The sequence below is a fragment of the Gavia stellata genome, chromosome Z (assembly GCF_030936135.1).
Source record: "Gavia stellata isolate bGavSte3 chromosome Z, bGavSte3.hap2, whole genome shotgun sequence".
Classification (NCBI taxonomy): domain Eukaryota; kingdom Metazoa; phylum Chordata; class Aves; order Gaviiformes; family Gaviidae; genus Gavia; species Gavia stellata.
In genome coordinates, this window is record NC_082637.1 from 9,389,818 (window position 1) to 9,416,902 (window position 27,085).

At 42.7% G+C, this 27,085-nt stretch overlaps 1 protein-coding gene across 47 annotated transcripts in view; it reads left to right on the plus strand.

The window, feature by feature from the left end:
• CELF4 (CUGBP Elav-like family member 4) overlaps positions 1-27,085 on the plus strand; it is a 685,725-nt gene that overhangs the window by 464,021 nt on the left and 194,619 nt on the right. For 10 of the 47 annotated variants that reach the window (XM_059834415.1, XM_059834375.1, XM_059834395.1 and 7 more), the window contains exon 5: positions 9,276-9,292. The exons of the other annotated variants lie outside the window; for them this stretch is intronic. In XM_059834415.1, coding sequence (XP_059690398.1) covers positions 9,276-9,292 — 17 coding nt within the window. The remainder of the gene's footprint in view (positions 1-9,275; positions 9,293-27,085) is intronic. 47 annotated transcript variants of the gene reach the window in all.

The following is a 27,085-nucleotide window of genomic DNA, read 5'->3' on the forward strand; positions in this document are numbered from 1 at the left end:
TAAAGAGAGTTTGGCCTTAATAACTTCACACAAGTACTGCATTGCCAGTGACTTTAGAGACGGGTGACAGCAAGCAAGGAATTATAATGAATTGCTGCAAATGCCTTCTTCACACAAATTACAGTTATTTTCCTCTGAGCCTGCATGCCTTCCAACATCAGGATTTTGGTTCAGAAGATAGGGTTGGGTGTTTATGTGTCTAGGGAGAGAGACATACATTTTACCATCACACTTGGACCCCTTTGCCCCTTTTTTTCCCCACTGCCTCCCTGGGGGGTTTTTGTTCGTTTGTTTGTTGGTTTCAGATTTTTTTTTTCTTACACGCAGTCAGAAAACTGATTTTCCTGCTGAAAGCAATACACTGCTTACAAGCCACCCTGCACTCCAACAGGGAGTGGAAAGAAGTTTGACCCTTGTTGTTACTGAAACAGTTTAATTTGGGGTTAATATCTTCCTCTGTCACCATAGCTATCCAGACTGGACAGTGAAGGTCCACTTCTCCACTGAGGGCCATGCCAAGTGGCTGTTTGGCTATCATGATGTGTGCCCTGGTGAAGGTGCCCTCGAACATCATGACTGCCTTCACAGGGGCAGCTGTTTTGGTCTCAGAAGGGTGGGCAACTGTTCCTGCAAGCATAGACCAACTGCTCAGCAGTCAGAGTGCCCGTGACTGGGCCCCCAGGAAAGCAGCTTCAGGTCAACTGTCACTGTTGCCTGTAGCTAGAGTTAGCTAATCTGTCTGTGGTGCATTTGGGTTCTGGTTATTGCAGAAAAGAGGGTAAAGGTCTCCCCAATACAGCATGACTTCCTTTAGACCGGTGCTCATGGCCAGTACGTGGCCATTCCTCACTTCTCCATTACAGTCTCCGTTGTTTTCTTTAACAGATATTTTGAGAGATAGTGAAGCGAAGAAGTCCTTGGCATTTCTAAGAAGGAATTGCCCAAAGTCTCCAGAGATAGGTAAATTGCCCTAAAATCTCCTTGGTGTTAACATATAGCCAAACTCTCCATCTTAATGCTCATCCTGGATCAGAAGAGGTCTCTTTACTAGGGTTCAGTGTATAGCTATCCTTGGGTTGAGAGCAGGAGAGTGCCTTGCTTTGTCACTGCATGCGCTGAACAGAAGACTGGAGGTGGCACTGTCTCGATGTCTTCTTCTCTGTGCATGTGTTCAGGTGATTTCAGTGGTGGTCTGCAGAGAGCAGAGGATACATGCCACACAAAACTGAGAATTGCCTTCAGTGAGGTGTGAAAGGAGAACTGTTAGTCAGTCACTTTGTGCACTTCTGCAAAGGTCACTTCTGTTTTCACTGAGTATCTTCCAAAAGCACTGGAGTAAATGGGAAGATTTGTTTTGACTGCCCTGGTTTTTGTTACAGTTTGAGAACACGAGCTAGTTTCTCCACTTGAGTCAGAAGCGTAACTCTAAGTGCACGTTAACCTCATCATCTTTAGGTATTTAAAAGAATCGCTGAAGAGCTTTGATTGAGACCACAGGTCAGCTGGGCTTTTGGACAGTTCAGGCGGCTCCTACCTGATTCACTCCGCCTCAGTGTAATCACCCATACAATGAGGCCTTGCTTCAACTGTTCGATTCCTAAATTGGTTTTAAAAGACATTATTTGTATTATTGCCCGTGCTACTTGTTTAGTTAGCAGCTGTCATATGTCAGGATCAACTAAGCGATGATAATGCATGGCAGAATTATTTAAATTATACATGGGGTTATTCTTAAGTGGTTAAAAAAAGGATGTGTCTGTCATTCAAGCCCGTGTTATCCCAGAGGTGTACACTGGCTGCTGTTGGGTCTCAGGTGCATTCAGGACAGGCATTTGATCTCTTCCTGCTTTCGTTCCTCCGCATGGAAATGGGTTAGTTGTTGTAAGGGCTGTTGTGAGACCAAAGTCCACTTACAAAGTGCCCTGAGAAACAGGGGACTGAAGAGGAATATTATTAAAGAGTGAGGTATTTCAGGAAAGGCACCAAAAGCAGCACCCTTGCATTTGCCAGAGTCTAGTGTGTCTTTGAATTGCCACCGACTTCGTTACTGGCAGGGAGAATCAGTTGCTGCTGCCGGCTCTGCGGTGTCAATGCAGTTAAAGGGACACTGCCAACACACGCTACCTCCTCAGGAACAAAATGTGAATTACAAGTAGTTTCAGGTGCTCTGTTTGCCCTTGAGTATCCCTTCCTGATTTCTGTTGTCTCGCAAACATGTTTTGAAATGCCTTTTCTTTCCTTGCTGCAATGTAAAAGCCCAACAACTGACAGTCAGTCGCTGAATGAGTGTTGCAAAGTCCATTGTTGGTAGAAGGGTGATAGTTCCACTTCGTCAGTCTCCCTGTAAAAGAGTGTATGACGATGGTATTCTGTGTCACGCGCCTTGTCAACAAATTTATCAATTAAGTTTCAAGGCAAGGAAGACATCCTCTCAGGCAGTAGTAGTACCTGCTCTTACAGAGCTTTCCAACGCATCCACTGCTGGCCTTTGTCAGAGATGGGATGTGCTAGCATGGATCCACGGTCTGTCTCTGTGTAGCCATTTGCAGGTTATGAAGTGTGGAATCTTTATTTCTTTCTTTTCAGTTATGTGAAATGCTGAGCCGGGTACTTTAGTGTTCAGATCACAATTGAATTGGGCAGGGTTAGCAGTTAAGAAAATCTATATTTAACTTGGAGGTGACTAAACATTACTGGTGCCATCTCACAGGTATATGATATTGTAGTTACTTTTGTCCATGGCTCTAAAATCAGGAATGAACCTCAATTTTCATCTGCAACAGGCTTGTACTAGTGCAATTACACTGGATTGAAATGTAGCCACATGCTCTGAAGTTATCGAGCTACTAATGCTTATGATTTATCATCCACCTTTTGGGTTTCTTGCAGGGTTTTTTGCATGCAGGGTGGCAGAGGTATATCAGGTCCCCTGACAGAGGGCAACTGATCATGTATGGCACCAAAATCTCTAGTACAGGAGCTATGCACTAAGCACTGCAGTGTTAATTTATCCATATCAGGTGTGAGCACACAATCCCATTTACATCAGTGAGCATTGCTACAACTTCAAGTTTTAACATTGGTTTTACATAGAAGAGTAGAAAATAGATTTTCTACAACTGGGCATTAATCCCAGATTCTATCTGAACCTTAGGTTCAGTCTGAAACTTTCTGAAACACAGTTAAAGCATCAAAAACATCAAAGACATTTGAACCAACAGTATATAAGATCAGAACTTTGTTTCATGTGCCCAGAGCTTTTGTAATCCTTTAGCTAGTGCCATATACCTGGATTACTGTACCATTTAACCAGGCCCTGACTTAAAACACTTAAACTAAACACTGTTATTCCTTTAAGAGGGCAACTGATTCCACCTTATTTTAAAACTTCCTAAATGAACTAAGCAGAAGTAGAAATGTCCTCACAGTCTTCTGCCTTGCTCTAACAAAACGAACCTAAATAGGAAAGCTGACTTAAGCAATTACAGTTTTGTCAACATTTGGTTTTGTCCTGAATTGGAATGAAAAGGCGGAATATCAAAACCCGTCTTGGCACAAGGAGTTCCAGAAATGCTGAAACTTTTTAGTCTGACATCTTTGATTGAAGAAGAACATTTAGACTTTTCTCAAATTGAAATTCAATTTCCAGGCGGCCAGACCTGAGCTGTCGCAGTGCCTCAGGCAAATGCTGTGGATGGGGGGCACCATGGGATTTGTAGCCTGGCAGGGGAGCCCAGCCCTGTGAAGGATGGGGACGTGAGACAGCTAAACTATTGCTCTCACAAGAAATGGCTCTCAGCACTATTATTTGAATTGTGGGAAGATTCCACTTTCATCATGAGTCCTTCAATTACCTTTTTTCAAACAATAGAAAATTATCCCCATTTAAAGGAGAAAATGATCTGTGGGTTTAGCAGAGAAAAGAGGACATTTGACCTAAAACACATTCTTGAAAGGCAGAATTAAGTGTTTTGTGCAAAATTTTGAAGAAGAAGGGAAAAAAAACCCACAAAAAAAAGTGTTTGCTGTATTTGATGTGGTATTTGTGTTTTCAGTCAGTTTGACCAGCGCTCTTCCATAAAGCATCTTGTCTACTAGATTTTGAGACATTCATAGCAGGGAACACAACTTATTTTCTGTTGCATAATTTATGATGAATTGTTATTACTAATTAAATGCAATAATAATAACGAATGCAGTCCTCAGGCTTGAGCAAACTCAGTGACTTGAGCAATTCAGGTTGCTTCGTTTAGACTCCCCATGTAAGTCTTTGCCTTAAAAGAAAAATACCCTGATGGTTCACAGGTGTTTTTTTCCAAAGTGTTTCAAGTTACATCTCACCAGTAAGGTGGGCAGGAGTAGTCCAGGAAAGGGAAGAAGTGATGAATGTTCTTTACAAAGTGAGGAGCTTCACAGTTGTAGATGCACATCATACACAATTACAGGTCCTGAATACATTAGTTCAGGAGAGGGGAAGGAGCTATATTTCATGTCTGTGAGGTTCTTGAATCTAGCAAAAGAGCAGTAATTGAAAGTGGATTACACCAGCTGCCTAACTAAATGCCTGTCTTCTTTATAAGGGAACCTTTGTTTATGTCTCCTTTTAATTCCTTCCCTATTTCTTTTTCAATTGCTCTTTCCAAGATTAGGCAGAAGCGGTAAAAAAAAAGGTAGCCCTACATCTGCCATGGTGACATTGAGATGTGTGTTGTCCTCTTCTACCTTCTCCATGCTGCCTCAGCCAAGATTTTAACACCAAGCAGCCAGATTGGTGGTGATGGTAGTGCTAGTGGTGGTGGTAAATATGGTAAGAAGGAAGAAAAAGGATTAAACATATAACTTGGTGAACTCAACCTCATTCCTCTAGTCCCTCAGAGCAAGTGAGGGAAAAAAAGACTGTGTGAAGGGATTTTAAGGAAATGGGAAAGGCAAGAAAGGAAAGGGCTAGGTGGGTTGGAAAACATTTTTAGGATGTGTGGAAACACGTATTTGCAAAAGAAAGAGAGAGGTGTATTGTGGCGTGGTGTGGTGGTGCCCTGTGGCTTTTCAAGAGAGACACAGATGCGTATGAGCATCTTCCCCCCAATCTTCTCTTCCCATTGTTTTGCTGAAGTCCCATCATCAGTGAGGAACAGGGAAAGCTGAGCCTGCTGTTGGGAGGGCAGAGCAGGGACACTCAGTCCTAGACAGAAATCAGGTAGAGGGAATTCTTGGTCAGCTCAGCCTTGAATGAGAAAGAAAGAAGCCAAGAGGCAGAGAGAGAGGAGGACAGAGAATCTTGGATGCTTTGTTAATTTAAAAGTGCAGTAGCACAGCAGACCCCGTACTTGGTGTCACCGATATGAATTTCAGGCCTTTCCTTCTCAGAGAGCAACAGGGAAGGAAACAAGAAAGGCAGAGGTGACATTTAACCTTTCCCTCCCTAAAGAGCAGAGGGAAAGGGCTGTCAGATGCAAGGAGGTCAAAGGAGCTCTGACCGTTACCACCCACCACTGGGAGAAAGGCTCATCCCTGCTTGTGTTTTGAACAAGACAAAGAGATCTTGATGGAAAGAAAACCCATTACATATCTTGCTGTAATGGATTTGAAATGCCTTTTTTTACCAGCAATGGCAATAACTTCCTGTTGGTATCAAGGCATCACCAGCTAAAGATAAAGGAATCTCTGAACTGACGGTGCACGGGGTCAGGAAATAATTCTCCTGCTCTCTCTGTCTAGCTTTGCATAATTGACCCAGTGAATTATGGGGGTGAAATGGGGAGATCACCATCTTCCAAGGCAGCAAGCACCATCTGGGCAGAAGACAAGGACCAACACTGTACAGCTCAGTACAGCAAATTCTGTTGTCTCTTTTAATACCCACAATATATCAGCTGCAGAGACATCAACCAAAACCCAACATACTTAACGCTACTATAGATAAAAGTCTGCTGTTCTTTGCCAGGCTTTATCTCATCCTTGGCTGAGCTAAATACTGATCAGTAGTGTAAATCCAGACTCTCTGTCTTGAAAATGCTTGCTGACAAATTTGAGAAGAAATTAACTCAATTGGATAAGTTTTATTTCGAGCCACCTTTACATGCTGAAATGCTATGAAACATACCTAACATGGCCAGTCCCTGATTGTCTCCTCTCTCCCCTCTTACTTTCTAAAGATAGTTCAACTAGATTCAGTTTATCACTGAATAGCTGGGGTTGGAAGAGGTCTCTGGATATCATCTAGTTCAGCACCAGGAGGGGTTGGAGCAATTTTTGATGTATAAAATGAACTACTAGAACTAAGGAGATGGGAGCCAGCTACACTTTGCTGCTTTTGTTTGTGGTTAGTAAAGAGTAGGTTTCATTGTCACATATCCCACACTCTGTTTAGAAAAGAAAAATGCTGTCTGTACCAAAACAAAATTTCTGCCTTCCTATTCTTGTTAAATGTGGGATCCTAAAACTCAGTGGCAGACGGCAGTGGAATGATTGCTTCGAATACTGAAGTACACGCTTTTTCAAGCAAAGGGTAGGGGGTTCAGTGAGAAATATTAAGTGTGGACTGCAGGAGCTCATCTCTCCTTAATTTTGCTTTGCTTACGTGAAGTATCGACTGAGATAGGAGAAGATGCACGTCTTGGCAGTTAGCAAAACCTGGTCCCAGAGACGATGACCCCAGCTTCCCAAAACTTTTCCTACTTTTAGGAATGCAATTAGGTCCTTCACCTGAGGTAGCTGTTCTCACAACCATGTCTTCTGCACTTGTATGACCTTTCCCAAGTCCACGTGTGGGGCACAAAGAGAGCCTGGGCTCCCTTTTTCTTCCTTGGCAGTCTAGGTAGGAGGATAACCTCTGGATTTGCTCACATTAAGCTTTTGTCTTTGACCCCCTTGGGATCCTGGAAAGCCCCTGAAACAAGTTCTCTGCTCCACCGTCAGAATTTTTTTCACTGGGCATGTGAATTCCCTAACTATTGTACAACTGATAAGAGGAATAGATACAAATCTTGGCATTTTACAAGAAAAAGCTCCAAAGCCTTTCGCGGTTTCGCGACTGTGCCAACCTGCAGGTGTTTAAAAGTGATGAATAAGACCCCCTAAAAATCATAACACTGATCACCTTAAATACCATTACTTTTTTTTCTTTTTCAGCGGTTAAATTTGTGGCTTATTTTCACTTCTCTTGTGGTTTTCAAGTCTTCAGGGCTCAGGACTTGCTTCACATTTTCAACCTTTTTTGTTCACAGCAATTCATGTCTGGAAAGGTGGTATTTATTTTTTAACTGAAAGCTGTGATTTGCACACATAGCAGCAGAACTCTGGGAGGAGTCATGGATCAACACGAAATATCCTGACACTCAAAGCAATTGCTGCAGTTGGTAATATGGATTCATTGCTGCTGTTTTAGTGGCTTCTTTGAAACCAGTAAGTAGGTTTTTAATGATGTTAGAAATTCAAACAGAAAAAAAAATCTTGATAAAAGAAGCCAGTAACAAATAACTGGTCTACTATGACAAAGATGGTTCTTAAACTGTGTAAGGATTTGTGGGAAATTATTTTTCATGAGGTATGTGCTAGTGATCCCTTTGGTGCTCGCATCCCTGAGGAGGATATGTACATCCTCTAAAGTGTTCCTGGAGATATTAGTTGTGAATGTGTGCAAGAATTCACAAAGTTTAGCATCAATTTTCTTTAGCTCTAAGCAACTTCTCAGACGTATTTCACTTGCGTTGTAAGTGTAAAAGGCAGTGGCCACTCAATGAACCTGGAGGGTGGGGGCTTCGATTATTTTTCTTTTCTTTTTCCCCCACTGCTAAAGAAAAGGGCTTCCTCATGTAAAATGGCCAAAAAAACATCTGAAGAAGAAAAGACAAAGCCTATGGAACATGCCGCAAAGAGTCCTCTGAGAGGACCCAGTGGCTTAAGAAAGACCCTTTGAATGATCAATTCCCTTATGTTGTTCATTGATTTTCTCCTGGTTTTCCCTTATCTTTCTTTTCCTGTTGATATCTCTTTAATTGATTCCTGATTACAGATTACACCAGTTACAAACTCTTATTTGTCAAACAAAGGAGCCAGGCTTCTCTCTGCAGCTTGGGGAAATATATGCAGCTCTTGATAATTTCAGGAGGTTCAAACTGAACAAGCTATAGAGAATGTAAGATGATCTGGTGGTAATTGGTAAAGAAGGAGTCTGTACAGACTCTTCTTCAAGCAACCACCTTGTTTACACTCCCCAGCCTTTATACTGCTAGGAAATCCTGTATCCTGCAAGAATTACAATGCAGTAGAATCTGCAACTGAGTTCAAAATGTGCTTCTCGGACTCATTATCAACTCCAGCTCTGTTTGCAATGCTTAGCATATAAATTATTTAAATTAAACTAACTACATAAATTATTCAAGTTTTTTTCCCTCCCTTATCTTTAACAGACACTGCAGAAAGTTCAGTGCTAGTGGTGTTACACTTCACTGCCAATCAGATAGGACTCCTAAAGGTATCTCACAACATTGGCAGTGTCCAAATGACCATGAGACTCTCAGGAGGCAGCTACCAAATGCTGAATGATAGCGACACTGGAACAGATCACCACCAGCGTTGAGCTGCATTCTGCATACCACGGTAAATAAGGAGGGAGTTACAAAGGGAATTACAGGAGGGATGATTGTTCTGGAATTTGTACAAGCTAATCCTGTTAAATGCTTTCTGGTTTGCCTTTGGACGCACCCAGGGCTTGTTGCTCCTGCTATGGGGAACCTGAGGTGGTCAGCAACCACGCTGTGAGCAAGCCTCGTGCAGTGTCAAGGAACTATCCCCTTATGAGGCATCATCCTGGCCTGGGTCCCTTCTCCCCTGGTGAAGTACTTACAAGGATGAACAGGAATGTGGTCTTGATCTCTACTGTCTTCTCCTTTCCTGTCATCTGCTATATCAGCTTCATAGCCAAAGTCCATGGTGGTTAGAATGAAGCTCTGACTTGAAAGCATGTGCAAGCAGAATGTTTCTTTAGGGCCTCAGCCAGACATCTGGTTTAGGTGCCTGGAGTAGACACGTATGGCTCCCAACTCCAAGAAAGCAATAAACTAGAGAGCCTGCTTTAGAGGGAGGGCTGTCAAAGGCTGGTTCCTAGGCAGCCATCAGAGAGAAGCAGCAATGAAGTGTAATTATAATAGGAAACCTGAACAGAGCCCTTAGTTTCAGTGGAACCTGACTGAATTATTCTTTATACACAGATCTTTTCCTTCACGTTTTATTCTTGCCATTCTCTTAATTTCACATTTCAAATATGATTTAAGAAAACAGCCTCCACCAGGTCTCCTGATTTTGGTCTGATTGATTTGTAAATCTGTGAGGACGTGGTTGAGTTAGATTTCTAACTGTGCCCAGACATTGTGATACATCACAGCTGTGGGGTTTGTGGGGGCCATATTTCAGCTGTAGGGAAACAAATAAATTCTTTTGTTCATCACTGTCCCCATGGACCATCCATGTGATGGTTCAATACTGGTCTAAACAATCCAAGACAAAATCCAAGATATTGATGGCTATCTGTTTAGTCTTCAGTTAGTGTAGCTATCAAGGACTGATATCAATCCAGGGTGCAAGGGAGTAAGATAGAGAAATATATAATGAATATATTTACTCATTTGAAGAATATATGGATGGCCATGACATGATCATTGTTGAAGGGAGAGGGGAGTGCAGATGATACGGCAGGAGGACATGATCTTGAGATCTGCTGAGACATGTTGTGAAGTATCAGAGCAACATCCCCTTCAACACATGGCTCAAAGGATCCTACAGACCAGACAGCGGTACCACAGGGGAAGGGGTATGGCCTGTTTTGCCGCTTCAGTGAATTTGAACCTGCTAGAAAGGCAGGCCCAAGGCTCAAATGACTTGAGTGTGGTGGAGGGAGCAGACTGCTACGCTTGTGATTTCACAGTGAGTCTCATGATACATGATGTTTTCCAATTACCTGCAGCCTTTACAAGCATTTGTGCATATAACAGCCTGATTTTCTTTCATTTAAAAAGAGTAAAAGATTACATCTTGATCACAGAGTTGAGAATGGCTGGCAAACCTGAACCCTTAAAGCACAGAAGAGCAGAAAGAAAACAAAGTGACCCAAAGTAATCCTTAAAAACCAAAGCAGACTAAAAATCATTTTAATCCATTCTCATGATTCAGAGCAAACAGGGAGAACAGACTCTCCTATCTCATTTTTCAGTAGTTTGGGGTTGCTGAAATACAAGCGGGTGAGAGATATGTCATATTCATTAAAGATGGATGTGGCATGCTTCTTTCTTTTTAGGCCACCAAGAGATGGCTTTCTGTGTGTGGTGATAACTAAGAGGATAAGACGGTGTTTCTATTGGTTTCATGCTTGCCTGTATTGGACTAGATAGACGTAATCACCCTGGAGATACTGTATTTACTTCTCCTTCCTTATTTACTTTGTTTCTTTTATTTCACTTTAGGGGACTAGGCTGGAATTGACATTTCTTTCTCTTCAGCAGCCGCCTCCTCTCTCAATGCCGGGTCTCTGGGCACTGAGTTAAGCCTGACAGTGGAATGGACCTGCTGTAAATAGTGTTGATAAATTGGGTAGATAACACAGCATGGCCTGGTTTACCCCAGTGCACAGAGTAATAAAAAGGAGCTTCCGCCTCTGAAAGGTCATCGTATCGACAAGGGGAACGATTGTGGGAATGGCAGTTGTGAGACGCTTGTCGCTAAAGCCACTTTTCCACAGGAGATGCTGAAGGGATTATGCCTAGGCCTTTTCCTCCCTACCCTCACCCCTGAGGTCGTCTTATTTAATGGTGCTGAGTGTGACCACGGAGCTGAGGATCCCTGGTGCAAAACAAGTCTGAGCAGCAAGGCCCCCAAAAACTCTCACAAACCAGCTAAGCCCAAAATGGCCAGCTACGTGGGAGCTTTTCCAACTTGGCCAAAAGGGGTAGAATCCCAGGACTTCCCCAGCAGTCCCTAAATGCTTTGTCACCTCATCCTGTGTAGCCAGGAGGCCTTAGTGAGAGGGGTGGGATGGGGTTACCAATAAGCTACAGTTCTCCTTACTAGTTCAGTGGTTTCATGTGGTAATTCAAAAATGGTCCCTTTTTATTTTGTGTTTCCATATCTCAGTTCATGCAGGGGAGAGAAGTGTAATAGCCAACAGACAATCCACCCAATAGACATCACTGAAACATCATTTTGGAGGTGCCAAATCACTTGTGGGTCACAAACATTGAGAAGAACTTGTGTTACATGCATCCATCACACAGCAGACACGACAGAGATCAGCCAAAGGAATAGCTCCAATGGATAATTAGGAGTCTCAGATCACTTTGAGGAAACCTACACCCAAAAAGCTGGTCCTGAAGAACAATGCCTTCCCCTTTGAGCACTCAGAGCAAATGTTGTGCATTCAAAAGCACCAAATCAGAGATGGTAGAACAGAGAGCACAGTGGGGTTGGCATGTGTCTACAAATAACAGCAAATGGAATACTCTCTGAGGCCTTGCCTAGACTTGCAGTCTTCTTCACGTCACAACACTTTTAAACAGCTTTCCAATTAACATACCCAATATCAGGGCTGGAAATTCAAGTTTAATAAGGTCTCACTGAAAAGTAAGGCATACAGCCTACCGACCGAATGCAATGGCCCATGCCAATTGGCACTAGGATGTGATACGATTATATAATAATTGCCATTCTGAGTCGTATCGAAGGTTCATGCAGTCCAATATCCTTCCCTGACATTGGCCAGTAGAACATGCTTAGGAAAAACTATCAGAACAAAGTGCCTGTACAATGATTTTTGCTCTTCCAGCCTCCAGCGTTCCAGAGCTTATGAGATTCCTAAACTAAACTTGTACATAAAGCACTTTTTGTATATCAGTGAGAAAGTAGCCCTAAAGTGAAGGCATTGCTACTTGGTGGGCAAAAACACTTGTTCTCCACAAAGAAACTAAACAAGTATGACGAAGTATTGATTCTATCATTTTATTTCAAGAGTGATGCCCATGATGTATTAGGAAAGGGAGCATTTCTACAGTAGAGTTTCTTAGCTCTATAATATATTTTGCTGCCTTAAAGGTATTACACCACAGGTGGTTTTCTGAATGGGGGGGAGCAATGGGTTTTGCCACCTTCTCTATCTTTTGACTGTTAACTTGGCTATAATATTGCCTTAATACATTCCAGCAGCACTCATGGCCTACTCCCAGCTAAATGTTGAACTCCCTGTTGAGCTTTTTTATAAATGAGAATGAGGTTTTGGGGACATTCCTATTTTACATTGAGAATTGGCCCATACGGAAGACTGGAGTTTGATGGATCATCAATTTGTGTCATTTGCTACCGTTCCAAAGGCAAAGTGACATGAATTTGGAAACCCCAGTTAGATAGGGAACTGTGGGGAAAGGGCCAAATTTGGCCAGAGTGGGAAACGGTAGTGCCTTGGGAAAATGACAGCAAACTGGCTCAGGGGATGTCTGAGCAAGACCCATATGATGCCCTTTGAAAAGGCGATCTAATGATTTAATACCCCTGTTCCTGGATAGTGGTGTCATGAAGCCCAGAATGGCAATCCTTGCTTTGTCCGCACAGCACAGTCTTCCAGGGAGCCAAGACCAGCTCATTAGATGGCAAGAGTTGCATTCCTTGCAAGAACCTGGTCCCCATCCAGTTCTGACAGTCTCATCCAGCCTGTGCCATCTGGCTGGGATAGCTCCCCAAACACACAACAAAGCCTTTCTCAAAGCCCCAGCCACATGGAGGGAATATTTCAGAGGGCTGGAAACAGTGGTCACTGTAAAGTGTAGTAGCTTTTGGCTCCAGTGGCCACTTTGTCACAGATGTTGCTGAGGTCCGTTGTGATTTCCAGGCACTTCTGGAAAGCAAAAAATGATTCAGTAATCACAAAATAAGAGCAGAAGCAGAAAACTAGAATTGGTAGCCACCCCCCTAATGATTAACATTCTCCCAATTCCCGGCCCCAGAATGCAAAACACTCCCCTATATCAGCAGGATGAACTGGACCTGAGTTCCTCTGAAGTGAAGTTACTTCAGTTCAGTCTTGCAGGAGGCTCTGGGCTCTGACTGATGATGGGAAGCGAGATAATAGGGCCCTCAGCACCTCGCCCTCACTTTAGCCTCATCCACTGGGCAGGTATGGGCTAATGCATTCAGCTCCTATTGCTAAGCAAGTCGGGGTTATAAACATGATTTTCATAATTGGGTTTTAACATATGTAGAAACCACCCAGCAGCTATAATAGCTTTGCACCAGAAGAGCCTTAAGACAGAGGAAAACAGCTTCTCTGAAGTGTTAAGAATCCCAGCACATTTATCTTAATAAGTTTTATTACAGCCTGCCAGTTTAAACCTAATGACTAATTTATCGTATAAAATACCAGCAATATATTTTTTGATTTTGCTAATTAATTATCTCAAACAAAGGTGATATTTATAAAACTGTCCAGAAATGGTAGGTGCATTAAAATTGCCTTGCAGCAGGAGATGAAATTATTACTAATATGGGATCAAATTATTACTGTATTGACTTAGTTACTTTATTACCTCATAATGGATTTCTTCATTATTTTCCCCGGGATTGTAGCATTCATGATTGCATTAAAGTCTGTTAATCTATGCAAATATCATTAGGAGCTACTAATAACCACGGCAACTTTCTTCAATTTCAAGGAATGTGGTAAGTACTCTAAACACATTGTTATGTTCTGTTAGTGTGATGGGATTAACTCAGCCCCTGAGTCCTTGGGACAGTGGGTGGGCAGCAGATCCCTTTGAGCCTTTTCTTCCTTAAGGATAGATGAGGTAGAAGTTGGGAATTTGTTCTTCTGCTTAGGAGGTGGGACAAGGGGCACCATTCTCAGCTCCACCACTCTAACCCTGCCTGATGTCAACCAAGGCATCTGTGAGTTTGCAAAAGGGTCATATCATATACCTTCCTCCTTTTTTTCCAGCCCTGCTATTTATCCTCAAAAGCAATAGCCCACACATGAGCACATGTGTTTTCAAAATACAGTGGGAACCAGTTATTTTCTAAAGGTTGGGTGAAGGGGTGGTGGCTTTTCTACGTGCAGGACAAGGCAGAAGAAAATGGGGTAGGTGAATTTTCAATATTGGCACAGCTTTTGAGTATCCTGTGTGCGATCTAATGCCTTCACACTGATGTTTCAGAGGCACTCAGCGAACCATTTTCAAGAGGGCTGAGTTTGCTGCAGAGCTGTGTGTGTCTGTGTTTGTATCGACCACTTAAAAAAAAATGCAGACAAATATTAAGCCTTGAATGTTTCCCTTTCCAGCAGCACTAAAAACTGAAAGATGCATACATAAGTAGAAGAATAGGTAAGAGGAATTAGGTATGCAGTAATAAATACACATCTGTTGAATGGTATAACTATTTATCTCTATTACCGATTAGTCCAATTTCATGTTTCCCATGCTTAGACAATGAGGTTATAGACACCTCTGTAGTAAGACACACAAAATTAAATAGAAGAAAATCAGGTTAAATTGGATCATTGAGCGACAAGGGTGGAATCTCACCTCCTTACCCATATCTGTCTGTCTGTCTATCTGTCTGTCTAAATGATCTAGATCCATAGCTCATGTGCGAGCAAGACAATCCCGACAGCAACTTTCCAGCAATGATTTCTAACTGATCAGTGCTATATTATTCCTGCAATATTAGGGCTTACATCGCGCTTTTCTGTCATTTCTGAATGGCATCTGAAGCCTCCTCTTCAAATTGACCTTAGACTGAAATCAGTTTAGGTCCAATTATAAGAGCTACTGAACTCTGGGTGCCCTTGTTTTGCTCCATCAGCATGTGCACCACAGCTGAGAGGAAGACAGGCTTTGAAAATGTTAAAGGCTTCAGTTTTTGACACAAAAGCTGCATTCTGAACTATAAACAAGCAAAACAGGCTTGAGATGATGGTGAGCAATCCCACAGCCCCAGGGGTTCCTAGAATCCCTCTCTTCTCCTTTACACAGTAACAAGAGTCTCCCTCCCAAAATCTCTGTTGTTTTTTTTTTTTTTTAAAAAAGAGAAAACCCCACAACACTGCCGTGGTGTCAGAGCAAACCGGTGTTGGATCAGGCATTTGCACCTCTGTAAATGGATTAACAAAATGTGATTGTGTGGTGTTTGGCTGTCAATCTGCATTTGGCTCAGAGGGGATAATTTTAACTCAGAATGTGTTAAAAAGTAATTGCGTAGATGGAAGCAGTCTTGGACCCCGTGAAACTTTCAGCTTTTGTGCTGATGAGCTGACCTTGTTTTGTTAAATAAAAGAGTCCCCAAACAGTGTTCAGGAAGGGAAAAAGCAGGGTGAATCCAGAAAAAAACATGTTATTTCTTGTGTATTCTTTCCTTCCCCCCCCCCCCCTGTTTTTTTTTTAAAGATGAGTGGCTATCTTTCATGGTGAGAGGAAAAAATAAAGGGGGAAGCAAGCCCAGGAGAAATGCAAGCAGTAAATTAGATGGATTGGTTGAAGCTGTTACGCATTAATTGCATTTCAGGATCACCTGGGCCCCCTCTCCACCAGGCAGCAGAGCCCCTGTCTGCTGGGCACTATACAAGCGCTGAACAAAGGACGGTAACAAAGCAGCGTTAACGGTCGTATCAAGAGTCTCTCCGGCTGGTTTCCTTTCCCAGTCCGTTGCAGAATACAAGCTCATTAATTCTCTGAGTTTAGACAGGTTCTGTCAGTCAAGACTCTTTCACAAAACCACTGAGTGAACCTCCCAGCTCGAACTGGTTGGGAGTTTTGAGACTGGAAACAAAGGGGGTTTGTTTGCTTGGTTTTTTCACCAGACAAGGGTCTTAACTCAGGAAAAAAATTAGGTCAACCCTGCTAAGGGGTTACAGTAGATTCAGATGTGAGGAGCCAGACATGGTAGGAGGGTAAATATCTACCAATTGCTACCTGAAGCATTAGTTTAGAAGGAGATGGGTCCCACCAGAGAGTAGTTTGGCTCTCCTGTGCTCAACATCCCTTTTATGCTGGGTAGAAAGTGCAGTGGTTTAACTCAAAATGGGATATAAATGTATCTGTCTTGGACTGATGGGCAAGGCTTTCTCCTTATTACTTAAATCGGGCTTATTTGGAGTGGCTGACATTGGTTTTGAATAGCTTGATACCTGCTAATAAAAGGCTTGCTTCAGCTTCTAGCTCTCAGTCTAACTGGATGGCTTTAATGTAATTTGGAACTTAGAAAAAGTCTGTATTCAAGTGATGATCCCAATGCTGTCATCTTGAGCCCATCTCAAATAGCAGTGGGTGTAAATCAGAGCGGTTCCATTGACAGTGCTGATTTACACCGTCTGAGGACCTGGCTTAGCTGTGCTACGGCAGTGATCTGCACTGTATAACCTCCCTGAATCCCTTGCATGGATTGTACACATCAGTTAACTTCAGGCAAGACTTTCTCACATTGTCTGAATGCTAATTGCACGTCTGTGCTGCAGCTTATATTAAAATTAATATATAATTCCAAAAAAATAGAGATAATTGAACTGACCCAAAATATAACCCCTTTCCTCATTTCTTAAGCACTTGAGTTTTAGCACAAATCTCTTTTACTGCAGGGGCTTATGCTGTGCCATCAGCAAATGCAAAGAGCAATTAAACATTTAACATGATCACAAGAAGAAGAGAAAAGCTGCTGTTTAAATGCATCAAGAAAAAAAAAAGCAAAAAAAAGCCCAGGAAAACAGCCCGTTGGCTCTAATGTAAGACTAAGAAAAATTTGCACTACAGTCAATTCAATTCAACAGCTTTGTTTATTGGGAATCTAGTATATTATTTTTAAAAGTAAAATACCTACTTATACCTACTTTGCTGTGCTCCTTAGAAAGAATTTCAAACAATCCTGATGCCACAGAAGTGCCAGGTAGATGCAAATGCTTTCTAGAGAGTAAGCATTATGATTTTCACCTTCTCTTTATTGTCCTTACTTGGGAGGGTTACCTGGAGCATGGAGAATATCTGCCTCTGGAAAAGACTACTGCATTTCCGCAAAAGGAAAAGAGAAACAACAAACTTCAAAACTCTGCATCCCTACTGACATTCTTCATTTTTCTGTTTCACACATTTTCCTATTCTGCTAAAAGCACGTAATCCAACCTATGAGTCATCTCAGTGTTGCTGCCTATACTCAAAGTATTAATAAGAGGAATTAGCCCTGTTTGTCAGTCTGTCTGTGAATGAGGGACATGGGATTAAGTCGCTAGATGATATTTGTTTTCTGTAGCTTATAGAGCATGTTTATTCAGTTGCCATAAGGACATCGGGGTCATGCAGGCCAGTATGCAGCTTGAGCAGACAACTGCATTATACAGTCCCATTCATGGGGGCATTGAGTCCCTATCACAAAAAGGGATCCTGTTTTGACATTCTGGTTGTCCTAGGACCCTGCCTTAAAAATGCCCTCAGAATCTCTTTCACCAGTACAAAGACATGGATAGCAACACAAGCTCAAAGAGGTCTCACTCCTTGATAAGGGGTGGATGGGGAGAACAGGTCAGTGATGGGACTCCAGGGCTGATGTCAATCTGACAAAGTCAGATACAGAGAATTTTGTGGGCCTTAATAGGATGTTTCAGGTCTTTTCACGGGACGCTAATGTTTCCAATTAAACTTTTATCAGGACAGTCTTCTCCGCTCTGGTGGGAGGTATAGAAAGTGGACCAATGCCAGAAAACCAGATAAATAGGTAGGCAGGTCATTCATCCCCATTGTGAACTATCAGGGTACAAGCTGCTGAGATGAACTTTTTGGTAGTGCCCGACACAGGGGAGCTCTGCAGGGGAATGCTGGTCACCAGAGAGGCCACCAGGTCCTCAGAGCAGGCATTCCCCAGGATGTGAAATGGTGGGAGAGCAATGATCTGAACTCAGTTCCCTACATTTTAGAAGGGCATCTGAATGCCAGAAAAGGGACTCTCTTTCCTCCTGCTCTGAGATTCTTGCGGGTTTAGGATTTAGAGCACTGCAATTTTTCATATTTTAATGGAAAAAGCTTGAAAAGTTTTTAAGCTGAATTCAGAGAAAGTGGGAAAACTGCTCAAATATCAAATACCGTTTTCTGCCTGCAAAAGCATTTTCTTCTTAGCTCTTGCATTAACACCTAAACCCAGGCATGCCTGTGACACAGAGAAGCTCTCTATTGGCCATATCAATTTTTTCTTGGATTCCAATATCAGACACAAAGCAACATTTTCTCTAGTAGATTGTGCCACTAATACAATAAGGGTCTAATATATTAATGAATAAGGATCTGTAATATGCTAATATTTCCGCATAACATTAATATTCTATTAGACTAATGCATTATTATGCTAATAAGTCTATTAAAAATGCAAAATATAATTATACGTTCTGTATGGCTCCACTGTTGAAATCTGATTCCTGCCCTAGACACACTTGTGTATGTATTTCCAGAAATTGTATTACCTGCTGTGAAAAGTTAACTTGATCTACTCCTGATTTATTTCATCACACGCACCAAGCAGCCCAGCCAGGATTTCCGTACCTCCAATACCATTACCACATGAAACAGATTAAGTGCTTTAGCAGGTCTGCATTTCAGCTGTGGGAGAGACAGGCTTACAGCCATGCTTTATGCACACCTCTTTCTCTCTTGCTTTAGAGCCTGGTATTTACCTTTCCTTTCACAGAGCAGCTGGTCAAGAGGGGGCCCTCCTCTGGGTGGGCATGTTGTGCAAGTAGCATCTCATGCACCTAAATCCCAGCAAGTCGATCCCCTAACGAAGGGTGGTATCTGAGACCTGCTGAGGGATGGGGTTTAAGAGATCCCTTTCTCTGAAGTGTTTCATTTTGGCAAGTTTAGGCAGCTCCCAATTCAGTGTGCTGTTTATACAGTTTATTCTTAATTTCCCCTGACACCCAACGAGGGAGCCTAAGCCACAGGCATAGCTGGCTGTGACTTCCCCTGGACAGCTAGTCCCCGACACTGGGGCACTGTGATGCCTAAATCCCCCTGTGGTCCCAGCCCTGGGTATCCTCTTGCTCCTCTGTTACTGTTCAGAGAGAATTTGCAGAGTGCCTCCCACTCTCCATAAACATATCCACACTCCTGTGCACTCCTGAATAATGGCATTTGGAGGAGAGGTCTCCTGCAGTTCTTTCTACCACAGCTAAATGTTCACTTGATTGCTTTTAGATGGGCCAATTAAGAATGAAAAGGGAAAGTGAACAGCATGGTTTTGTTTTGTTTTAAAAATGTCAGGTTTGCCAAGTTTATTAAGTGGGAGCTCAGAATGAATATTGAATTTTCAAAGACTGGCTCTGATAAAGTTTGGCTAAAGAAAGTGGAAGGACATGTCCTTCCCCTTGTCCCTGTCAGGATAACTCGCTGCCCTGTATCAATGTCTGCATCTCATGGAACCAGTCATTTAATGGATGTTACAATGGACATCTTTAATCAGAGAACGGGGTTTCTGCTGTTTGTCTGAAAGTCTATTCCCTTCCTTATTGCCACTGGAAAGAGGCAGGAAATTGAATGGAGAAAGATTCTGACTAAAAGAAATCCTTTCTAATGGTGAGGAAAGAAAAGATGTAGAACTGGTTGTCTAGGGAGGCTGAGGCTCTCCATCACTAGAGGCAGATTAAAAATGAGAGAAATGCAAATGTCAGTAATAGCATAGTCAAAGCTAGTCCTGCACCATGCTAGTTGAGCTAGACAGCTTCTCCAGGGTCCCATCAACCCTTTGCTATGGTTCTGGCCCTCCTTTCATAGGCAACAGACCCAAGGCTTTGTGAAGAGTTTCTTAACCTCATAGCCCTCAGGGTTTGTTTGGTATCTACAGAGAAAAACAGTTGGGATGGCATGGAAATGTCCTTAAAGGAAGTGAAGAACAGGAGGAACAGTTTACAAGTGCTTCATAAGACTGGGAAGTGCTCAATTTCACAAGATTTAAGGCTACCATAACCATCTACATGCTTCATGCAACCCACTTGTATTGCACTGCCTTCTGTGTGAGTAACCTTGTTCTGTGGTGGCTGTCCTTCCTTCGCAGCAAAGATCCTATCATTAACAATGACTGGATTGCCCTTTTAGGGCAGGGGGGACAAATCCAGGTCTGGGGAGGTGAAAATCCAACCATTTCAGCACTGTGTTCTATGGGTATTCAGCCTGATATATATGCATGAATGATAATTTACATATGTGACTCCCCAACTTGAATTTGTCATAGCAGACTACATGGTGAATGAGTTTGGGACTCAATTACACAAGATTTGAAATAGTTTTATTTTTATTGTACATCTAACTCATCTTACTTCCAAATTTCACTGTTTTCAAAACAGCAGTGGAATGATTATTTACTCAGTGAGGATACACAAAGCATTGAATTCCCAAGTTTGGTCTACAGAACAGGAAGCTTATATTCAAATGTTTATACTGTCCATATTTTCAACTTGCTGTTGGTGTTCCAGCATCCCCATAGCAAATTCCATTTATGTCATTGTCATTATTACCATTATTATTTTAATGCATAACCTGCGTGCCAACATCTCCTGTGGATTCTCCAAGATGAACATCAGGTAGTTTCAAGCTGCTTCATCAACTTGAGGTCCAATGGAGCTACACTGATTTACATCAGCTGAGAATTTAGCCCAAAGTCCCTATTGAAAGTGACAGAAAGCTTTTTGCTGGGCTGCCTCTCCCTTGGAAAGATAACGCTTTTCACAGGAAAGCTGTCATTTGGTATGTTCCCTTATGTAACAGCACTGTTAGCAAAGCAGAGAGACCAAAAAAGATGAGGACGCTAATACGCATGGAAAGGTTCAGGGTGCTGAAGTGAGCAGCCTCTCCGCAGCATGATGTTGTGCTGTTATTGAACAAGTCCGCACAAATAATGGGTTTTAAGGGAAATCTGTTCTGCAGTTTCTGCAGGTATTTTCAATCTCAGGTTGTTCAGAATGAAGTTTTAAATGTAAGTTATGACCCCAGCTATGACTATGCCTGTATTAATTTTCCTAGCAAAAATCTCCCTGTCCTGCCCCCCACCCATATTTCTGCATCAATACATACCTGAAGTATTCCTTTTTCTTCACTAATCACAATCACACTAGGAGTTAGTCAAGTTGATTGTCTTCATGTTAAAGTGGCATTTTGGATATTTTGTGCCTTTCCTTGACCTCTAGTTGGTCCATCCACAAACTTGCACTTGGGTTTTCCCTGTATTTCAGAAAGTAACTCCACTGGCATGTGCATGACTGGAAATCTAGAGCTCAGCTCACTCTTGGATATCAAGGCACATGAAATCTAAACAGCAATTGTGCTTCACGTCCCCAGCAATCCCCGGAACTCCTGTCTAGACAGTTCAATGAAGACAGTGGCTCCCCTTTTTCCAGCCTTTAATTTGCAATGATGCACCACTTCTGCACTGCCACTACCCTGTGAAATATCTCAACCCTCCTGCTACCTTAGGACCTCTCATGACATTCTGGGTATCTTCTCATGCTGTCTTGTTACAGGGCATGAGCACAGATGGACAAAAGTACCCCTGTGTACTTCAGATATAACCATAGACCTGTTGGGATTAGTTCATAGCTGTTTCAGTGTTGCCGTTTGTTGAACCATCACCATGTATAAGAATTGTGTGGGGTAAAGAGCAAGAAAAGCCTTTTTTGGGGGGTTATGTTCCACACCTTTGTCTTAAAGCCCAGCCCAGATATTTCTGTGTAAGCCCCTGAAATAAGAGTTTGCTGCAAGAATCCTGAGCTGCAGAAGCCTGGTAGTTCACTACCAATCTGTGAGTGGTTTTGTCCTCTTGGGCTTGCTTCACACCAGGATTAATAAGCAAAGATTGGCCTGTAAAGCTTACACAGATTTCAATTCCCTCTCCATATAATGCTCTTTCTTTCAATGGAGAAGCATTTTTCCCCTCTAACTTTCTTGGTTTTTTTCTCTCTAGATCTAACTTTTCTGCAGTCTGAATGCAGGCATGTGTAAAAAATCAGGGTGAGAGGATTTGCTCTCTAGGCAAAGAAAACACCGGAGGTTAATTAAAAACAAAAGGAAGCATAACAAACAACCCCCACTCTTTTCTCCTGTCTACCCACATGGACCCTTCAAACCCAGGGGTTCAGGCAGGAGTGGAGTTAGCCAGGACCAGGAAGGAGGCAAGAGCCCTGGAGGAGAAAAAGGGTTTGTAATCTTTGAATGAAAGAAAGGGTGGGGGAAGACCATCCCATCAGTGTAATCCCAGTGGCAATTTCATCTAGGCCTGTTGTTTCTTAATGAGTTTTTATCCATCTTTAATTTGACGGGTGTTCTTTCCCAAATGAGGGCTAAGATGGCAAGGGAGAGGGGAAACAGAATAGTAGGGCAGAGAGCCAGCCCTCTGGCAATACTTCTTTTTTTTTCTTTATTTCTTTCTCTTTTAACTGATTGCTAAAATCTTTCTCACACTTTTCTTGGTCCTTTTACTAATACGTTTTTGTTTCAAAATATGTGTTCTACATGAACACAGGGAAATAAGAATAGCTGCATCAAGCCAGGCCATCTAACCCATCTATCCACAGGAGCCAACAGCAGTTAGTTAGGAGTATAAGCATGAGAAAGACATACAGCGCTACTTTTACTATGATGTAAACTCAGGATTTCCTTGCAGTTAATTTCACAGGTTTGTGATTCCCTGCAGCAAGGAGTTCCAGGGATCAATTACCCTTTGGATGAACAGTGTTTTCCAGGTGTTCATTAATATACCCATGTGCCGCCAGCCATTTGGGGGTTAATTTAGGAGTGACTACAGTTAGTAGGCAATGAGCAGTCATGGGTATGTTTTGAGCATGGACAAGTGAATTAATTACTATTCTTATGTCGCATTGTCACTTCGTTCTTTCTTTTTATTTTTTTTTTTTTATTTCTGGGAGCTGGGAAGCTCAGCAAAAACAGAAAGCTCTCTTCTTTTTCCGGCTTATATCTCTTGGACTACATCTAACTAGTTACATCAAGCCATAACAGTATTTAAAGGGAAAAGTCACAGAGCTGTTATATCAAGGAACAGGCATGTCAGGGGCAGACTGAGCTTGGGGGATATCCAGTCTTAGTGGCATGGTTTATCTGCACTTAGACAAAATCTAGTCCTTATGATAAAGAATGGGTGCATCTCCCCACCAAAGCTTTCATCACAGGCCAAGCTGAAGAGCAGACTTGTCCATTTGGTTGCTGGGCTTTCACACCTCTCCTCAGCTTCCTCTTTCAACCATACACATGCCTCTCATTAGAACAGTAAACTTTGAATGAAATATTTTGCACATCTCTACCACTGCATTACATCCCGCTGGCCGTGTCTTGACAGGCTGCATCAGTCAATAACGATGCAATATTAAAGGGTAATGACACAGCCATGCAGAGTAATGAGAGAAAGCAATTTCTCTCACTATTTAGCCATTTACCAATCGATTGAATTCAAAACTATCAAGTCAAAAACACAGGGAATGGGCTAAGACCAAGAGGGGCCGACATGCGTCCCTGTAATGTAGTGGTTCTGCTCAGCTGGCTGACAAAAAATGTCTAAGCAAACACATTGAGTTAAATTCTGCTCAGGGTCTGAAGACAGAGCAGAGCAAAGGGAACAAACCTGGACATGGACTTACAGAGTAAAAAAACTACGAGTAAGGAGTAAGGAGATGGAAGAAGGGAAGAGAGCGTTGTTTGGGTCCACGCAGGGAGCAGCACTTGAGGCATGTGTGTTGTTTCAGCAGAGTAATTAATACAGGTGGGTCTATTTCTATAGACTCCGTCTCAAGAGTGCAACTCCACTCTGCAATCCTTCCTCTGAGACTCTCTACAGGCTCAGAAAACATCTGTGCTTCTCATGAGCTGCCCCCAGAGAAGATTAGGATGGACAAACTTCACTTAGTTTAGGCAGAAAGTGAAATCCAGATAAATCCTTAGATTAAGCAGCAGAATGAGAACAGGAGCCTACCTGTATTCTCTCCTTGTGGAACAGGGGAATGGCTTGGATCTGCCACAAGCAAAGCCTGAAGACCAGATGTGGCCAGGAAAATGACATTTAGAAAAAGTGGGAGACAGATTTTATCCATTCTTTTTAAAATTGGAAATGAAGGTGAAATTTCCAAATTGCTCAAAAAGTAGGGGGAAAAAGTTGGTGAGGACTTCTCAAGCTGGGAAGCAGAGAGGCTCCCAGCAGTGGGGTTGCTATTTTGGCTTCTACCCAGCAACTTCAGGCTGATGTGAATAACTCTTCTGCACCTTCATTGCTTATTTCCAACGGAGTTACGGATATTGCCTCCTCTAAAAAGCAGTGAGGATGTCCTCTTCTAAAACATCTCCTAGGATCTTACAATTTTGCAAAGATATTTACAAAATGGACCCTGCAAAAGGTATATAGACCTTGGAGCAGCCCATCATAAAGGTGGCAAACTCTGTATCTGGCTGATTGTCTCATGGTGAAGTGTTTAGCTTTACTAAACCACAGGCATCCTGCACAAGCTGCACCCATGCAGGTAAAAGGCAAATACACACCATATCCCAAAAGCAGTCCTATGTGTGGTACTGCCCTAAAAGACTGAGCTCAAATAGCTGAGCAAGGCTGTGGGGGAAGGACAGGGTGGAGAGAGGAAGGAAAATCACTGGGACTCCAGAGATGGGTGGTCACAGGTCCTGGGCCAGGGAGGTGGGGAAAGCAGAGCACGGAGAAAAGAGACGGATGAAAAGATGACATAGTATTTTTTCTTTTAATTTTCTTTTCTTAGAGCTGTTTATAGGTGTAATCCTACAACTGCAAAGTGTAAATCCTGCACAAGCCGTAGAGATTATTGCAGCTGGAGGGCTCTGGGTGGTTTTGTAACCTCTCTGCTCTTCTTCAGCAGCTGAAAACTGGGAGGGGAGGGAAGAAAGAGAAGGGAGGAGAGGGGGGAGTGCTGGCCTCTAGCAAAAATCCTGCTCCAAAAGCTCAAAGATTTTCCCAGCATGTCGTGCCTCATGAACGCTGTCCAAAATGAGGGGGAAGGAGGCACTGGCTTCTTCCAAAACCACTATCCTCTCATGATGTCCCCCCATAGCGGGTGTGTGTAGGGCAATGAGGTGTGCTCTGGTTCAGCACCCAAAGCTGGTGTAACGGCCAGGTCGCTGTGCGCAGGAGCTGGCTACAGCTTTTAACTCCAGCTGTCCTAGCTTGTGGGCAGGTCCACCAGGCACACAGCAGCACGCTTGCCTGCAGCACAGCAGCCACAGGCAAGGGTGGAACCAGCTTGTGCCTTGCCGTGCAGCCCTAAATACTTTGGTGAACTGTCTTAGGGCTCACATGCGGAATTTGCCCAGGGACACTGACCAGTCTGTTAGATACAGGAGGCCACATTCAAGAGTCACAGAATTACAGAATCACTACGGTTGGAAAAGACCTGTAAGATCATCAAGTCCAACCGTCAACCCAACACCACCATGCCCACTAAGCCATGTCCCACAATGCCATGTCCACACGTTCCTTGGACACCTCCAGTGGTGGTGACTCCACCACTTCCCTGGGCAGCTTATTCCAGTGTCTCACCACTCTCTCAGTAAAGAAATTTTTCCTAATATCCAGCCTGAACCTCCCCTGGCGCAACTTGAGGCCATTTCCTCTTGTCCTAAACGGTCAAATGGTCCTTTCTGCCCTGAGAGTTCAAACCTCAGTAAACCCCCAAACTATCATATGCATGTTTAAAAACATTTTATTTCCATTTTCCTTTTTTTTTTTCATTGAGACCAATTAATGGTGGAAGAGGGCAGCAATCTGTCCCTTCATTTTGGAGTTTGGGACTTGCTCTTAGAGTGTCCCAAAATGCTTGACTGCACCAGGGCACCTCTGCTGCTCTTTCTGACTGCTTTGGTGGAGCTTCTAAAAGAAGACATAGGGTATGTGAGCAGAGGGAGAGCATTTTTTAGCTGTTGGAGTGTGATTTCTTCAAGTGATGCAAATGAAGAACGCAGAAGCAGTCTTCTGCCAGCATTGCTACATGCAGGGCATGGTTTTGCCCATGGAGTGGTGCCAGCTCGGAGAAGGCACATGAGAGCATCCCTGCAGTATCCTTAGCTAAACGGGCTGCTCACGCCTTGGGATACATCTGTGCAGCACCTAACCCAATGGGGCTTCTAACTGCAACCATAATAGAAATAACATATAGTAATAAAGTAAATAGACAGTAAAACTGTCTTCTATAACGTTATTCTCCAGGCTAAATGAGATGCCAAAAAATGAACAAACAGCCTCCAAGTGATATTAAAATGCCTTTCACTTTTAATAATTTAAGGGACATACTAGTGAGAAAGATAAGGAAACTTTAAAATATATTATTTTTCATCCTGATGGTCTCTTCCTCAGACTCTCTCCTGTCTGGTCCACTGAGGACTCATTGATATATCCTAGGCTGAAGCAGAGCATTTTAATAAGTTATTGGGACAAAAAGTTGTCCTCTTTTTTATTTTGTTTAGTAAGTTTGCCTTTAGAAAAATTGGTTTGGTTTTGGGGGTTTTGCTTCTGTAAATAAATTTCCTTCCTCCCTCCTTCCCTCCCTCCTTCTTTTCTTCCTCCCTCCCTCCCATCCCTTCTTTCACTCCCTTCCCTCCCTCCTCTCCCCCCCTCCTTTAATCTCTCTTTCTCCCTCTCTCTCTTTCTTTCTTTCTCTCATCCTTTTTCCTGGTTTGAAAAGCCCTAGCCTGTCTCCTTGAGTGTTAAGGACAAACTGGCAATAATTTATGTTATAGCGTGATATGAAAAAAATTACATTACACTATAAATTATAATATGAAGGGTGAAATGCCAGGAAGGATGCCAAATGCCGGTGGAAGTCCCATTAGACAACAGAGTTCTATTGCCTACCGCTCCCCACAGAAATCTTAGAAGGTTTGCATGAAACCGTTTGCTGTGAGGGACGAGAGGCTGGAGGAGGGGAAGAAGAAATATAATATAACAGATAAAATGTATAATCAGTCAAATGGAGATAGGAAATTTTTACTAATGCCCAAAAAGAAAGGTGACTTCTGTATAGAGCTATAGCAATTTTGAATTTGGCCACCTGGGATATTATAAT